This window comes from Drosophila virilis, chromosome 4, assembly GCF_030788295.1.
Source record: "Drosophila virilis strain 15010-1051.87 chromosome 4, Dvir_AGI_RSII-ME, whole genome shotgun sequence".
In the NCBI taxonomy this organism is placed as follows: domain Eukaryota; kingdom Metazoa; phylum Arthropoda; class Insecta; order Diptera; family Drosophilidae; genus Drosophila; species Drosophila virilis.
The window spans coordinates 12,802,322-12,818,415 of record NC_091546.1 but is presented as its reverse complement, the minus strand read 5'-3'; the positions used below and the strand labels follow the sequence as shown (position 1 = coordinate 12,818,415).

General features: G+C 42.3%; 3 protein-coding genes across 5 annotated transcripts; 1 reads left to right on the top strand and 2 right to left on the bottom strand.

Annotated features, from left to right (window-relative positions):
* Positions 1-2,992: 2,992 nt before the first annotated feature.
* dbf (doublefault) lies at positions 2,993-5,975 on the bottom strand. Of its 2 annotated transcripts, XM_015173296.3 has the most exons (3): positions 5,004-5,975; positions 4,441-4,940; positions 2,993-3,948 (listed from the first exon to the last, which is right to left on the bottom strand). In XM_015173296.3, exons 1-3 carry the CDS (start codon positions 5,729-5,731, stop codon positions 3,206-3,208), a joined length of 1,971 nt encoding a protein of 656 aa, XP_015028782.1. In that variant the 5' UTR covers positions 5,732-5,975; the 3' UTR covers positions 2,993-3,205. The 2 variants fall into 2 exon arrangements, with proteins under 2 accessions (XP_015028782.1, XP_002052030.1); XM_002051994.4 differs by having other exon boundaries at positions 4,441-5,974.
* A 2,641-nt stretch (positions 5,976-8,616) lies between these two features.
* Positions 8,617-11,457, bottom strand: LOC6628484 (uncharacterized). Its single transcript, XM_002051995.4, has 4 exons — positions 10,296-11,457; positions 9,687-10,226; positions 9,426-9,584; positions 8,617-9,078 (listed from the first exon to the last, which is right to left on the bottom strand). Exons 1-4 carry the CDS (start codon positions 11,439-11,441, stop codon positions 8,680-8,682), a joined length of 2,244 nt encoding a protein of 747 aa, XP_002052031.2. The 5' UTR covers positions 11,442-11,457; the 3' UTR covers positions 8,617-8,679.
* A 1,746-nt stretch (positions 11,458-13,203) lies between these two features.
* On the top strand, positions 13,204-15,223 carry LOC6628486 (uncharacterized). 2 transcript variants are annotated; one of them, XM_002051997.4, is made up of 3 exons: positions 13,209-14,422; positions 14,482-14,691; positions 14,749-15,223. In XM_002051997.4, exons 1-3 carry the CDS (start codon positions 13,319-13,321, stop codon positions 14,896-14,898), a joined length of 1,464 nt encoding a protein of 487 aa, XP_002052033.1. In that variant the 5' UTR covers positions 13,209-13,318; the 3' UTR covers positions 14,899-15,223. The 2 variants fall into 2 exon arrangements, with proteins under 2 accessions (XP_032294325.1, XP_002052033.1); XM_032438434.2 differs by lacking the exon at positions 14,749-15,223 and having other exon boundaries at positions 13,204-14,397; positions 14,482-14,638.
* Positions 15,224-16,094: the final 871 nt, after the last annotated feature.

Sequence of the window (16,094 nt, the reverse complement as noted above, 5' to 3'; positions counted from 1 at the left end):
GCCGTAATGCATAATGTTTATATATAAGTTATACCTGATTATATAATTTACTTGATTACCTTAAGCGTGCCTTATACCAAGCCCCTAAAACTTTAAAATGTATGCCCCAGTCAAATTCTAATGGCCCACAAACCGTTTTCAACGACCTGCACGAGCTGCTGCCGAAATTGTGAATACTATAATGTTAAACTCTTTAACGCAATTGGGCAGTCCAAACACGTTTATGTGACATAGAAAACACTAGCAGCAACAACAGCAACAATAACAAACAATAATAAACATTGCCAAGACGTAACAATTAAAAACGCTAAAAGCATTTTATATAATATTTCGCATAATGCGGCATAAATGCAAAGCAATTCACACGCCTCAAACTTTTTAGGAGCCCGGCCACACACCCTAGCTGGCTGAGAGTTGTATATAAATATAATTTATTTATGTGTATATGCATATATATTATACGCTCATAATTGTCACAAGTGCTATAAACACGGCGTGTATGCAGTGAGAGCTGAAAAGAAATGTTTATTAGACAGGTTCGGACAGTCGCCGGCTTGCCCGGTTCCACATAATACGTCATATACTGAATAATAATAAAAAATATAAAATAAAATAATGATAAAAAAAAAAGCTCAGAAGCGTTTCCCATTTGCAGCAAGCTCACATTAGCAGCGCCATTAACATTAGCTGAAAATTATGCCCGAGTGAATGTTGTGCCAAAATTATGTTAATTATTTACACAAATGCAAGCTGCACTTGTATCTGCGTATATGTATCTAGGCGCGAGTATCTGTGTATCAGTGGGGGCCATGCAAATGAGCATTTTGCGGCATGCGGCGCCTGAAGGATGTGTTTTGGTTTGCCACGCATAAATTTTCTTCGGCCTGAGCGCGTCAAGCGACCATTTTGCCAAAATGCTAAAAACAATTTTATTGAGCGAAATGTGCGCACAACCGGGGGTAGCCCGGGAGCACAACCACAGAGTTGCATAATTAATTTGTTTACACAGTTGTAAACAAACTCAGCGCTCAACGTTTGTGTTTGGGACGACGCAAGGACGAGTTGCTAATAGGAATACATTTAAATGCAAATGCAAAATTCCATACACGCACATAAGTACCTGAGCGTTTGTTTAAGAGCGCGAAATACACTGCATTTCAAAATAATCTTTATACTAATTTTAATGGGGCTCGGCAAATACTCCTTTGATTCTAAATACTAAGCAATCCAAATTCAAAATTGAAGAAAGCACTCAAGCCTAATTACCTTCACATTAGACAAAACTAATACAATCCCTTATTCAATAGCTTACATTATAGATAGTAAATCTTAAGCCTAGCCTAGCCCTTTAGCAGATCCATAAGCATGAATCGAATGGAAACGCATTAGCATTCGTCGAGTGCTATTCACAATGCCCGACAATGGCTATATCATTAACTATATCATCGGTAAAATGTCATTTCCCGTCCATTTATTTATTTTGCGACACTTTTCCTTTTTTTGCCACATGCATTTTTCCAATTTTTGTCCGCTCTGTTGTTGGGAATGGCGTTGCATTTGGTGTTGCTGCTGACTGTTTATACATTTCCTGGCTGCACAACAACAACGCCAGCTACAACAATGGCGTCAAATGTTTTACAGCAGATAAGAAGTTTAATTTATGCGAAAACATGTTTTGAGCTCCCCCCAGAAGCGACAGCCAGACGACCAGATAAACAAACATCTCTATATATATATATATATATATACATGCAGCTGGCTGCAGCTGACTAGGCTTCATGTGCCACGCCCACAATTTCACACGCTTGCCACTTGCTATTGACCTTCATTGAACATGTGCAACATTATTTTTTCTTCACTCGCCCGAAACGTGGCTATAAATTTTTCGAGTCGCTTCCGTTTTTGCGGTTTGTCGAAGCGCTGAAAATGTTCTTGTTGTTGTTGTTGTTGCGATTTATTTATTTATTTAATGCCATGTTTTGTCTAGACGCCAACTGCCTGACTGACATCGGGCTGAGGGCCTCTTTTGATATTTACCCAGCGATAACTCCGTTTTTATGGTCCTCGCATTGTCTCTGTCCTCGCGACGAGTCCTGCGCAGATTTTATGCGATTTTCGTCTGGGCAACCAGGAAAATGGCAAACGGCAACTGGAAAATGGCAAATTGCAAATGGCAGACGCAGTTACTCCGCATTGGGGCAACGTGCCGCTGCATAAGCAGGCGGGCAATTAAAAGCAAAGAACACAAATGTACACATTTGTGGCCGGCACCGTTTACGGCGAGTGCCGCATCATTAATTAACCCAACGTTCTAGTAGCTGCCAGGACAAATGAGCGTAGTTTTTTCATTAATGAAACTCCAATATACAAAATGTTTACAATTGAAAATGATTCACAAGAAGTTCAAATGAGGATTGGTAATAAATGGAAAGCTACTTTTAAATCCCATTGAGATTTTCGTCCTTACAATGAATTTGTTATTTCAACATACTGTTGGAATCTTACAGAAAATTTTATATGGTTGAACAACTTTTTGTTACTTTTTTAAAATGTAGCTTAGATACCGATAATAGCTTAATGGAACTCATATTAAAATAAATTCAATATACAATTCGAGCTTGATTCAATTCTCTTGTTCCATTGTTTTTATAAGTTTATTTTAAAGTCCCTATAGCATAAGTTAAAGACTGCCGAGCAGTTTGGCTGCAGCAGCATCTTTGGCAGCGTAAAACATGTTGATGGCAGCAAACATAAAGGAGCTTAGCAACAAGTAGCTGATGCTTAGCAACATTTAGTTGCCCAACATTTCTTGCTCAGCTGAAAAGCATGCAATACATTTTTTAAAGTTTAACACTCTTATACCATTAATTTTAAGAGACAAGGTAAAAATGTACTTAAAATAAGTCAATTTCCACATTTGCAAATATTATGAATTAAATCCATTTAACATTTGCAGCAGAAGACAAGAAAAACTTGTTATTATAGAGAGATATACAATAGGTATATTATATATATATTATTATACTAAAGTCTATTAGAAAACATATGAAAAAGTTAGATAGTTCAAAAATAAATTGTTAATAATACGGCACAGCACACGGCCCGATGTCTGGTTGGGGCGGGGGGCTCTGCTTACTCTCTTCATAAATACTCTGAATACAATATGAGACGGAAACCCACTCATATAAACTCCTCCTCTTCCGCCTTATTGCGTGACCCTCTCCAGCCTCTTTCTATGTACACGCCCCTCCTCGTGTTGTTTCACCGACTTCAGATGATTGAGCGTTATGTTGCACACCTCACAGTAGTAGGCGGCATTTAGATCGTTTAGCTTTCGGAAATCCGGCTTGCTATAGCCGGCGTACATGTAATAGCCGAGCGGATTCAGCGGCACCAGCGACCCGTTCGCATTGATGCGGTACACGTGGCTGCCATCGAAGGGCTCTGAAATGGATGCCGGACAAGTGGAGCGCTCGCGCTTGCGATGGCGCACGCCGGCCATGTGTATGGCCAGCTGGGACTCCGAGGTGACAATCACATCGCAAAGCTTGCACATCAGCCACTTGTCGTTGGTGCGCACCCAGCGGCCGGTCCTGTCGTAGTAGCCCTCGCCATTTGGCTTGCTGATGTGCCGCTCCACGAGCCGATGGCGTCGCCCATAGAAGTGTTGGCGGGCATGGATAACCGAGGTCAGCTTCAGATCGCACAGATCACAGTGCAGAACGGCGGGTCCCGAGCTGCGCAGATGACGCAGCATATCTTCTGACAAGTTACCCTTAACAAAACTGTATCGGATCAGCCAGGAATCCACCCGGCGCAGATGCGTCCGCGACAGGTAGTGATCTAATGCATTGCGCATCGTTCTCATCGCAGTGTGGCACAGATGGCAGCAGTCCCAATGGAATAGCGACTGCAGCTCTTGCGGTACTTGCGATGTCATCAGCGACTCTATGCAACAAAGAGGAGTTTAGCTTTATGGTTAGATGGCATTGGATTAAACGGAAGATGTCAATTATATAACAGATGTTTGTTTAAATAACGTTCAAAAGATTCGCCAAAAAGTATGAACAGAAACCAAATAAAACTAGTTTCGAGCAAAATCGTTTCAAGCGTTATTTTAAGAAATAAGAATAAAATAGTTATATATCTGTTAGAAATAAGAAATGACTAAAAGGTAATTTTTTTAGTTTACGTTGATATAAAAGATTATTAAGAAACCTATGGTAAAAATGAGCTCTATAATAAACTGCGTAAAATTGGACATAATGATTAAGAAGTGCTTCACAAAGTATTCTTTTCGGATCCGAAAATTAAATAAAAAATGTCTCAAAAATTCCTATGTGTGTTTTTTTTTATAGACAATACGGCAATAAAGTTATGCTTGAACGCGATTTGAAAGGTGTCGTTAGCCATTATTTTGGACAGCATTTTGCGACTCACCCGTAAATATGCGCTGGTATTTTTGCTGTTCAATCAGCCTCTGATGATCGAGCTCCTGTTCCAATTTCTGTCTCAATAGCAGCTCCCGCTGCAGGTCAAAGTGATGCCCATAATTATCAACGCGCGGCAGATGTGCGTAAAGTGGATGCACCCCATCCATCCGGTATTGCTGGGGATTGGCATTGGGCAAGCATTCGCGCTCCCGCGGCTCCTGCTGTTTGGCATTGTAATCCTTAAAGTCACAGTAAAATGGCGGCTCGTGGTGCTGCGGCTTGTAGCCATTGGGGCCAATCGGTGGAAAACTTGTTAGCTGTGGCGGCTCCACTCGGTAGCTATTTCCAAATCTCTTCTGCTGATATATCATTTTGTCATTGTTATTGGTCGCCCAGTAGTTGGGAAATTTGTTGGCCCTGCGTTGCTGCCGGTAACCATTGAGGACCCTCAAGGGCAGCTGCTCAGCTTTCAAGCTCGAAGGCAGCTGGTGCGTGACTTGCTGTGGTCTATTGGTATGGTGTCTGTTGATGTAATGCCGGCTGGGCAGCGCCTTTGGTGGTGGAACAAACCTGTAGCTATTAGCTGGCTCCAGCGGCGACGGAGTTCCGTCTTCCTCCCCATTGCCCGGAAAGTGTTGGGCTATGGTATGTAGATCAATGGACGGCGGCTCGTAAGCATTGATCAGCTGCGGCTGCAAATGTTCCTCTTCGTCAAGATCCTCGTGCTGGTCCGCCCAGAGCAGCTCGAACTGCAACGGACTGGACTGCTCCTCGTGCAGCGTGGCCATAAAATGGTCGCGCGTTAGCTTCGATGCACCACTGGCATAGGCCGGATAATGGAATGTGGAGATGGCTTCCTTCGTGGCTGGTTCGCCAATGGCTTCGTGCTTGTGACGACTGTGCACCACGTGCACTGCATCCTGCATCATCATTAGTTGGGGCGCCTCACCGCCCAGTGAGTCCAGCGGCAACAGAGCCTGTGGCACAGAGCTGGCGTCCTGCGCGCGGCCGTGCACGAGACAGGGCAGCTTCAACTGTTGGCTGAGGGCCTTGGCCTCGGCCGCATTCATCTGCTGGTGGTCGCGATCCAGGCAGCTTGGCGGCAGATTCACCTGGTAGCGATAGACTACATCCTCATCGGGACGGCGCAGCTCCACCAGCACTGGCAGATGGCCCGATCGAGTGCGCGGTTTCGGCAGGGAAGCAGCCAATTTGCTTATGTTCTTCGCACACTGCAGGGCGATTCGCTCATGGACAGGCGGCGTCCGTGGACTCAATTGTGATTTGCGTGCTAACATTTTTGGTTCCGTAGTGGTTATTTTTTGCTGTTATTGCCGGCGGAGTGTTGGGCAGCTTTTCGACGCTTTACATAGAAAATAGAGAACTCGGTTTATCGTCGAATCGGAATGGTTTCTATACACTTTGGGCCGCGCGAAATTTTTCGACCGCTTAACATTTAACAATACATTTGAATTTGTTGGAATTGGTGTTTAAAATGTGTGAAAAGTTTCTCCACCAATCGAAAAATACATAATAAAACACGTCCTGAGATGGATCTGTCAAAGCTAACTACGATTCCCTCTTTGAACCTACAATCAACCCTGCCGTCCACACCTTTCATTCCCCAATTGTCACACTTCCATACAACCCTAAAATACCTATCGTTAGCTTCTGTAGTCGAGACTTGACAGTTGCTTTTTATACCCTTGAAATGTGTACGAAAAGTTATCGGCTAAAAGAAATTCGATTCCATAAGATTTGATATTATTTTCTATACCAGAAGAAAAACGGCAGCAAACGATGGGCTTAAGCCGTGAGATTATGTGCAAAGATGAAAACCAGTTCGTTATTGAGCTTCCATATCAATTTTTAACATGAAAAGAACCTTTAACCAAACAAATTGGACCAGGACCTACCAAATTGAACCGAATTTATTTTAAAAATAAAAGACTTTTGACGGAGACTTAACTTTAAAGGATATCTTGGGTCCCAACCATTGAATTCATTGAACCATATTTGGTAGATGTCAATATTGGGTAAAGATTCAATTTAGCCCGCAATTTCTATATGAAACTATGCACGACAAGCAATATTTTCAGTAGAACGGGCAACCAGAAGTATTAATTTTAATTGTTTTATTTACATTTTAAATGTACATGACAAGCCCAAGCCTGGGTTAAAGGCGAACATCAAGGTAGAAAGTTGGTTTGAACTGCAAACTGAATCTGAAAAAGTCTTGCTTTTTGTATTATACAGTTGATGATATACATAATAACCTCTTATCAATATACAAACTTTTTAAAAAAGATTTTGGGCTTAACTACTTTATATCATCAGTTTTAGTTCTCAGCTAATACTAATTTGGTTTTATATTCGCTCTGTCTTCATTGTGCAGTTGCCTAAATGATTTGGTCTTTGCTTAATATAAAATGCCAAATATATTTATTGACTTCCGGATCTTAGTATCACAATCTTATCATTTTATTAGTCCTTGATCGTGCATGAAAGCCTATGTGGATCTAATACGACCTTAAATGTGAAAATATCCGTTCTCTATACTGGGCTTATTATCAGCTGTGGAAAAAATATTCATACCCCAGATAAGCGATTGCTTTTTATATATTTTCACCTTTGTGAACCGAAATTTATTTCTTAAATTTATTGCGTTTGTTTTTATAAGGCTTTAACTCGAACCATTTGGTGCCATAATTTAGCCTCGTCTCAATTCGAATGGCTTCCTTTAAGGCCGCCACCCGTTGCTAGAGCCAAGTTTAGCATTTGTAAATGTCAGTTGTGGCATCGAGAGGTCCCAAGAGGGCTCTTTGGAGCTAAGCACATGAAGGCAACGCGGTAGAACAGCAGCAAGATAGAGAGACAGAGAGAGAGAGAGAGAGAGAGACGAAGAGCTTTAAATATTTGCGACAAACTGCTTTATAGAGTGAAGCAGACATACATAAACGAATGCGAATGAGTACATATGGGAGTGCCTGGAGCATTGAAATAATGTTTAGCGCGTGATTTTGTGCCAGGTTTTCATCCACTGGCAGCTTCTGGCATCAATTGTCAGCGTTTAGCTGGCGGCCAGGTTTATCGAGGCGCAAGGCACAGGTGCCACACGGGCTAAAGGAGAGCCCGTGAGGCGACGACTGCCAACATCAATAACACTAATGGGAAAAGGATAAAGATAAGCATTATATAACACACGTACGCATGGCATTTGAGGCTTATGGCGGGGCCCATGACGTTGATAGCCTCAAGATGGGCTGGGAAAGCGGACACGGAGACCGGAACTGAAGCCTACATGTGCACAGTGTCTGTACGAGGTGTTTCTCTATATGTGTGCCTGCTTTCCAAATTGTTTGCCCCGCGGCCCTGGCGTGGGCGTGAGCGTGGGCGTGTCAGCATGTACGTGCCAGCTGTTTAGCGGCACATTGCCTGCCGCACCCTTCCACCTGCCACACGGCTCATTCAACTGTTTTTGTTCAGCGTGCGCATTTTTCACATTTCTCGCTTCCGCTTCCGTCATTGTCGCTGCCCGTGCTCCCAAATTGTGTCACACACGTGAGCAATTTAAAGTAAGGCCAGGCTGGCGCTGAGTCCTTGCCTTGTTCCCCATTTCGACTGTAAACTTAATTTTCGACTGAGCCCGGCGGCGTGTAAATATGCGTGCAGCATCTGAAATTTATGAATCGTTTTACATCCGAATATGCAAATTACTCGCATATGCATTGATTTTACCCAGCCAGTAGCTGTCAAGTTGCCTTCTATACGAGCAACGTCGCTTAAAGCAATAAGTTGGAAATCTTTTCTATACTATATAAGAATTTCACAGAAGCGAGCTTTTGCCTTTGCCAAGCTCCAATGTTCCAGCTTGACACTAAAGCCAAGCTCCAATGTTCCAATGTTGACGATATCCTGCCTTCCTGCAATCGTATACTAGAAACGTAACATACAGCTTTTTAGCTAAGGATATCTTGAAAGCTCAACGAATCACATATCTGGCTAGACTTAAGGCTAGCAAATACATCCTCCGAGGTTTTTCTAATAAACTCCGATTAAAACTTTGAAGATTTTCCACAGAGACACATACTTTTTCCTGCGCCGAGCATTCGTCATCTTTAAACTTTAAACTTAAAACTTTATCAAAGAGCTTAGTCTAGAAGAGTTAGTGTCAAAATCTCGATTCGAGTTTTAGTACTTGTTCTTTTCAGATGTTTATCCAAAACACTTTAAGTGTATGCTAAAATTAACAAATAGGTTCAGGATTGGTTTGTGCGACACAGTTGTTAATAACACGATTGTTAATCAGTTGATTAACCTGCTTCGACAACAAGTAATCGTAGTGACTGAAACCCTTTTGTTTGATATTCCATTCATCGATTACGTTAGGCAGGCGAGTTGAGAGGCTTTGGACATCATTTTTGGAGGAAAGCCAATCGTCAGGAGCATGTTGAATCGCCACCTTGCAGTTAACCCGAGTCAAGTTGTACGCCGGCGGCTCGGGATTCTGATATTGTTGTTGATTAATCACTTCACCATGATCGAAGGCCTGAAATTTGACGCTGCTGATCAGCTGGGCATAGTGATACACCTGGTAGCTGGATGCACCCTGCGATGCGTGGCCAACGATAAGCGGTGTGAGAGTCTGCAATATTAGATTAAAAATTATAAGTATATAAAACATATACATTTTGTGTTGATGGATGTTTCAGCAGGGAAAGGCTAAATGCTAGAAATTTTTTCTATAAAAATCTTGTTTTTTAATCCGCTCTTACTATTTGCGGCTTGAGAACAATCGTTTCCCTTAATGGAGATCAGCTGACTGGCAGCTTAAATCTAATATTCCATATATTGAATAGTAGCCGTCCAAATTTTGTGGAAATTATGCCAACTTAATCGGCTGATAATCGGAAATATTATAACTTTTAGCTGGTTTAAAGAAAACATTGGGCCAAAGCCTGATAATATCACATATAGAGATCGTATACTCACGGAATTGAACTGGTTCCAGCCAAATCCACACATAACGTACTCAAAGACGGCGCAAATTGGACTTGCTTGAAGACTGCCCCTGCAGATATGATTCCGGAACTGTGCGATTACAAGGTTATTCTTTGAGATTTCATAACCACCAAGTAAGTTGAGCAAAACCTGAAAGCGCACAAGAACGGAAGATCAATATATTGGTTGACAGAGAGAGACAGAGAAAAAGAGAGAGGTATAGAGCTACTCTCTCAAAAACAAGAAACTTACACTAAATTTGCTCTTGAACAGAGCGAAGAACCGAAGCACTGGACTCTGAGTGTTCTCCATATAGACAGTTGGCGAGAGTGCCTGCATGAGGATCACCTTCTCACAGTAATGGGGTAGTTCGCTGCACATCACAAAGAAGGCGGTAGAGCCCTGCGAGTGTCCGATATATTGAATCTGAGTAAGCTTCGTAATGTCCTGGATCTTATCAATCGAGGCTGGCAGATCGTATATGCCGATTTGGTGGAAGGTGAAGCTCCAGTAATCAGCTGGCTTAATATCGGGATTGATGTGTTTCTGCGAATAGATATTGCCGCGCGTGTTTAACAGCCAGACATCGTAGCCCTGCCGGTATAGTAGATAAGCCAGTCCATTAGACGGACCCATTTGTACCCAAGCTGCTGAGCTGGACATGAGTCCGTGCACCAGCAATACCACCGGTGCCCCTGGCCGTGGTATGCGATGTAGGCAAAGCACATAGCCATCCGACGTCTTCACGAAATGTGTCTCCACTGGGTAACCGTATTTTTTGATTAGCTCCACCTAGTAGCAGGTAAAAATATTGGGTTAACTTAGAAAATCTTCCAAGTTCCATGCATAGCTCGCACTTACTGTCCTCAGTTTAGAATCATCTTGAACATCCTTTGCAGTTCTAAAACTAACTTGACGACTTGGTTGACGGTCAAGTCTCTGCTGACTTAATTGGTACAGGGGATCAGTTTCTTTCTGTTTACGTGTTGAGTATGAATAAGGACAATCAACGATTACAATAATTGCGCCATTCGGCGCACTGATTGGTAATGTTTGGTTTGTTAGGCTTGGCGTGCCGGGAGTCGAATAGATTGGCCATTCCGTAGCAGGTTGGATAGTAGGATTTGTCGGGCATTGGGTCTGCGCGGGCGGATATGTTGGATATGCGTTGGGCGGATTTGTTTTAGATTCCTTAGCAGAAGGTTCAGAAGGATAAGTCGGTTCCTCAGTCTCACCGGGTAGGCTTGTTGGAGCTGGCCGAACGGTCGGATATGTTGGATATGCAGGCCATCCCTGAGCAGAATCGCCAGGCGGGTATGTCGGATATTCGGTCTCGCCGGGTGGATATGTCGGATACTCGATCGCTGTTGTTGGAACTGGCCGAATGGTCGGATATGTTGGATATGCAGGCCATCCCTGAACAGAATCACCAGGCGGGTATGTCGGATATTCGGTCTCGCCGGGTGGATATGTCGGATACTCAGTCTCTTTTGTTGGAGCTGGCCGAATGGTTGGATATGTTGAATATGCAGGCCATCCTTGAGCAGAAGCATCAGGCGGGTACGTCGGATCTTCGGTCTCGCCAGGTGGATATGTTGGATACTCGGTCCCCTCGGGTGAATACGTCGGATACTCTGTCTCTGATGGATTTGTCTGACCGGAAGCAGATGTCGAATCATTTGGTTTTGGGTTACATGGGCTTCCTGGTGGATAAGCCACGATTATTGTTAGATTTGATGAAGCTCCATCTGAACTTGTTGGCGGCTTCCGCGTTGCCAATGGTGGCTTTTGGTCAAGAGTTGGAGCGTCCGGAATCGGTAGCAAGTCCAACATACAGAACTGATTTAGCAACTTCTCTTTCATCTGCTGCTTTATTTCTAGCTTTTGAATATGCACTTGCTGCCTAATTAAATAATTCTTCCTTAATGCGCATTTCAGCGATGATGCGTGGACCACTATTCCAATGCAGCAGAGCATCAACAGCCCTAAACACAATAACGGACTCATCTTCCGGTCCTTTCAACACTGTGTGAAAAAGTCGTTAGATCCGACTTATATAGTGAATAGGCGCAGCTGTAACAATTGAATTATGAAATCGATTGAAAATGGATCTTAACAAACCGGAAATCAATTCACCTTATTGTATAACCAAATTTCCATACAGAATGCATTAAGTGGGCTCAAGTTGTTAATCCTAATTTATTTATAATACATTTTTGTTTTCGTTTCCCTTGCAAAACGTGGACGACTTGGCATCGTAATAACTTTATAAAGGACATAGGATTAATAATTATTATGTATGCTTAATTCGTAAATCAATAAAAAATATTTCTGAAAAACTATTAAAAATCTATACAGCAGAACGTATGCATGCCTCAATTTACCTACCACATTTATAAACCGAGAAAAATCAAATGCGACGTCCGAAAACGATTAAAATCGTAATAAATCGAATTTTCACACCCTTATTGTTTTAGACGGGACACCGTTTCCTTTAGTTTTTCTCAGTTAAAATAAATGATTAATTTTTTTTTTGACAATATATAACAGATCGTATTTTGTTCCATAAATACGAAGGCCTATAAAATGTGTACATTATTCCATACTTGCTTTACGTATTACATTTATATTATATTAACATCATTAAATTACAAGAAAATATATAACAAACTTTATAATTTGATTTGTACGTAAAATTGTCAAACATTCTTTATTGCTAATAATATTTTTCTCTCGCACTTATTGCATGTCGACCTGAGATATTTAAAATGCATTTTTTCTATTCGAGTTATTTTTTTGGCTTATTTTATAATCAAAATTTTGATTTATTCCTGCTGAAACTGTTGCTACTCCATTTCTTAGCTAATTAGAATGGCAGGAACTTTGATAGTCGAAAGCATGGAAGAAGTGATTCGTCTTCTTTCCGACCACCGCAAGTTGGATTTTCTGGTTGCACGACTGGAATTGGCGGCACGGTATCATCACAGAACTGTTCCAACCACTTCAGCTGATGCTCATGCTTTAACTTAAGTTGCTGAATATTAATTTGCTCCCTAGTTAGATCAATCTGACGTTTTCTGCAAATCGATTCAAACTGACCATGGACCAATAGTCCGATGCCACAGAGCGCCAATAGAGCAGAAACTATAAGGGAATTCATCTCTAGGTTCTTTCCGTACTAAGTGGACTGATCATAACATGCTATTTATATAGTACCAATCCAGTAGCTGGGCGCATCTAAGGAAATTTTCATATGAAATCAATTGAAAACGGTGCATAAGTTGTGGAAAATTACGAGGTCTCATTGCATAACCAGAATGCATGCGGAATGAATTCGAAGATTTAAATATTCCAATACTTTACATAACGAGGTATACCAAGAACAAAAAATAAGGAGCAGTATAAGAGTTTTGTCCAATAATATGTGCAACAGTATATACATATTTTTGAACTTAAGATCTAAGATTAAAACCAATATCGGTATAATCTTTTTTTATCCATATCTCGAATTAAGATTTAATTTAGGTATGCTATGTTTTATATTATAAATATAAAAATGTATAGCTTATACCAAAGGGTTATAAACTAAAGTAAAGTAATTAACCTCCGATAAAAAATTTAATTTAGAGAGTATCACAGAGTATGCACATACACGGCTTGCCACTTAACTCTTTTCATTCATTATAGATTTTTTTAAGCACTAGAAGGCTGTGAGTTGAATGGGGGAAAATGCTTGAGCTGTTATGTTGGGAATGATAATTTATTTTAGTTATATCTGTTGATTTTTGATTTAAACATATGTTTACTTATACTTAACTTCTTTTTTTTTTGTGTTTTCAATTTGCGAATTGTTCCTTAATTGCTTGACCTAAAAGACTTACAAAATGTCGTCTACTTACGAGACCTTTGGTAATGCCCAGGGAAGGGAAGAGTTACTGCTGCTGCAACGTATAAACGAGATGGAACGACGCTACGAGCTTTTAATGCCTATGGCTCAGGAACACAATCCGGCCTGGTGCCGCGACACGTTCTTGCGTCAGCTGTTTGCCGAGCTGGACCTGGAGCAGGCCGAGCCTGAGCCAAGCAAAGATTCTAGTTCCAGTACAATATCCGAAAAAAGTTATAGTACGATGCCGCAATTCGCGGCGACCGTGTCTATAACCGAGTTCCTACAATTTGCACCACAGATGATAAAGACCGCCCGAAGGCTGGATCGGGTTAGCACGAGGGCCATCGCTGCCGACGCCTACAAGCTGAGCGTGCTGACAGGTCGCACAGACTTGCGTTATGGCGAGCTGCTGGAATCGGTGCAGCGCTCCTCGCTGTTCTTCATGTTTTCGCGCGTCATGAGCCGTCTACGGATCATGCAAAGCATCTCGCTGGACTGTGGTGACATGAGTCTGAATGACTTGCCGCACAAGTTATTTAAATGGTCCATGGAGGGACTCTTCAAGCGCTGCCAGCTGCCCGATGATGTCTATCTGGACGTGCTGATGCTTAACTATAGTGAAGATGCCTTGAATTGGGCCAAGTTTAGCACCGATCTGGTCGAGATATTACGCTACTACAAGTTCTTCTACACGGAGACGTACCAAAATAAGGGCTATCCGACGATGATGGCCATATTGTGGGACCAGCAGCACTTGCTGAATATTGGCGAGCAGCTAGACAAGGATCTGCAAATCTCAATGAAAACGTTCAAGAAAATCGAAGAGCAGTCGCGCATTATCTCCACTCGTTGGACGGTCCAATTCCAGGATAATTTGGTCAAAAGCTGCCAACGACGCTCCATGGAGGCTACTGTGCGCTTGCCCATCGAATGGCGCTATGTACGCGATTACTATGCCACCCTGGTGAAGATGCAGGCCATGAGGGACAACATGCCCGTGGTACAGCTGGAGGAGCAGATCCAGAAGCTCAAGGACTCCACAGAGAAAGACAATAACGCCACGAATGCCGTCCTGTACGTCTACAGCATTATCGTAGAAGTAATCAAATTATTTCCTCGCAACATTTTCGTCGTTTAACGCACAATTAACCATTACAGAACTATTATGGCCGCATAGTTCATTTTACGCAAAAGCTCTCTGAGGACTTGGAATACTGGGAAGATCAGATAATTAGGGTGAAACTTCAGTTGGCTAAGGTCCATGAAGACTACAGGGAGGCACAGGAAAAAATTGCTTTTATGCGTAAGCGTGTCACTGAGGTCCAGGAACTAATCGCAGCTGAAAAACAATCCAAAATAGATGCCGCTGTAAGATTAATCGGCTAACTTAATTTGGATTTTCATAAGGTATTCGTTTTCTTACAGATTATGGAGGAAGCTCAACGGCAGGCGGCGTTGTCAGGGCGATCCCAGCGAAGAGGTATGCTTTCGAAGAAGAAAAAGGATAAAAGTATATTAAAGCCGCCTAGCCTAACGCCAGTCAAAGGGAGAAAGAAGCAACCAAGTGACAGCTAAATATAAAAACGCTTTTCTGGAATACTTTCAAGCCTATCTAGTCGCCAACTAAGGCAAAAGGACTCTCCGAAGCAAGATTTTTCAGGAGCTGAAGCGATGGTCTTTAAATGAGATTGTCTGATAAAAGCTTTTTGGAAAACTGCTCATAATCAAGAAGTATGCTACTTGATTGTCAACAGTTTTCTTTGCAGCTTTAAAGCTTCTGTTAAACATAATCTTAGCTTAAGTTAACACTTGGACGGCTGATAAATGTTGAGGTGCCTAAACTCGATTTATATAAGTTTTAATATGCATAAAGAGCAGCATATCCTGTCGTAATACCGTCTTACTTATTGTTTTCATTCTGGAACGTCAGTGGATCTTCAGAGTAGATTTTTCTTGCAACTTTATTTGACCTTAGAACCGTATGCATGTACAGCTTTAATGAGCTTTGAGCGTAAGTTGTAGCTTGCATATCTACAGGCCATTCACGTTAATTGTTGAAGTGCAGTCCTCTGTCTCGTCCTGTTGTCCTTTGAAAGCTTGTCGTGCTCCTCTGGTGCTTCTGCTGCTGCTGTGTGTTGGCAAACTTGTGTCGCTCGCTTGTTTGCGCAAATTCGATTATCAAAATACACGCTGAATAGCGGAGTGGCAACAAGGAGCACAAAAGCGAGAAAAGGATAATACCATGTCGCCGCATTAACGCGTTTTACGCTGTAAACGGAGGCATCGGTAGAGGCAGAGGCCGGAAGTAGGAGTTGACTCGAGTAGGAGACAGTCGACCTGCCAGACCCGGCTGCAGCAGGTCTGCCCTGGCGTGAAACAAGCTGGGAAATTGAGTTTGAGTTTGGCTCCTTGCCTGGATCCTTGCTGATTAAAGCTCACTACCTTCTTTGTTTGCCAAGTTCTGTGGTGATTCGCAACTTTTTTCAAGCATATCATTAGGATGCAGTGCAGCCGACATGGCAGCCATGCACAAATGGCATATTAAGCTCCACTGACAGCCGCGTTTATTGCGCAACCCGAAGCCCAGGATGAAACGGAGGCTGCGGCGGGACCTTGCCCATGCCCAAGTCATGACACATATTAAATTTCATTTCCCTGGCAGTCGGCATTGGGCGCCTAATGAAGGTTAAGCAACTTTTAATGTCCTCTCGTGCTCGTCCCTTTGCCTGCCATTGGCCATTTTGCAGACCATTAAATGTTTTGCCTGGCAA

Excerpts from the sequence above, each read along its gene's own strand:
- dbf (XM_002051994.4), bottom strand. The coding sequence starts at position 5,731 with ATGTTAGCACGCAAATCACAATTGAGTCCACGGACGCCGCCTGTCCAT. Across the intron at positions 3,949-4,440 it reads ATACCAGCGCATATTTACGG|AGTCGCTGATGACATCGCAA; the intron begins GTGAGTCGCAAA and ends TTTGTTGCATAG.
- LOC6628484 (XM_002051995.4), bottom strand. The coding sequence starts at position 11,441 with ATGAGTCCGTTATTGTGTTTAGGGCTGTTGATGCTCTGCTGCATTGGA. Across the intron at positions 10,227-10,295 it reads ATGATTCTAAACTGAGGACA|GTGGAGCTAATCAAAAAATA; the intron begins GTAAGTGCGAGC and ends ACCTGCTACTAG. Across the intron at positions 9,585-9,686 it reads TGTTCAAGAGCAAATTTAGT|GTTTTGCTCAACTTACTTGG; the intron begins GTAAGTTTCTTG and ends GTGCGCTTTCAG.
- LOC6628486 (XM_002051997.4), top strand. The coding sequence starts at position 13,319 with ATGTCGTCTACTTACGAGACCTTTGGTAATGCCCAGGGAAGGGAAGAG. Across the intron at positions 14,423-14,481 it reads TCTACAGCATTATCGTAGAA|AACTATTATGGCCGCATAGT; the intron begins GTAATCAAATTA and ends TAACCATTACAG. Across the intron at positions 14,692-14,748 it reads AATCCAAAATAGATGCCGCT|ATTATGGAGGAAGCTCAACG; the intron begins GTAAGATTAATC and ends GTTTTCTTACAG.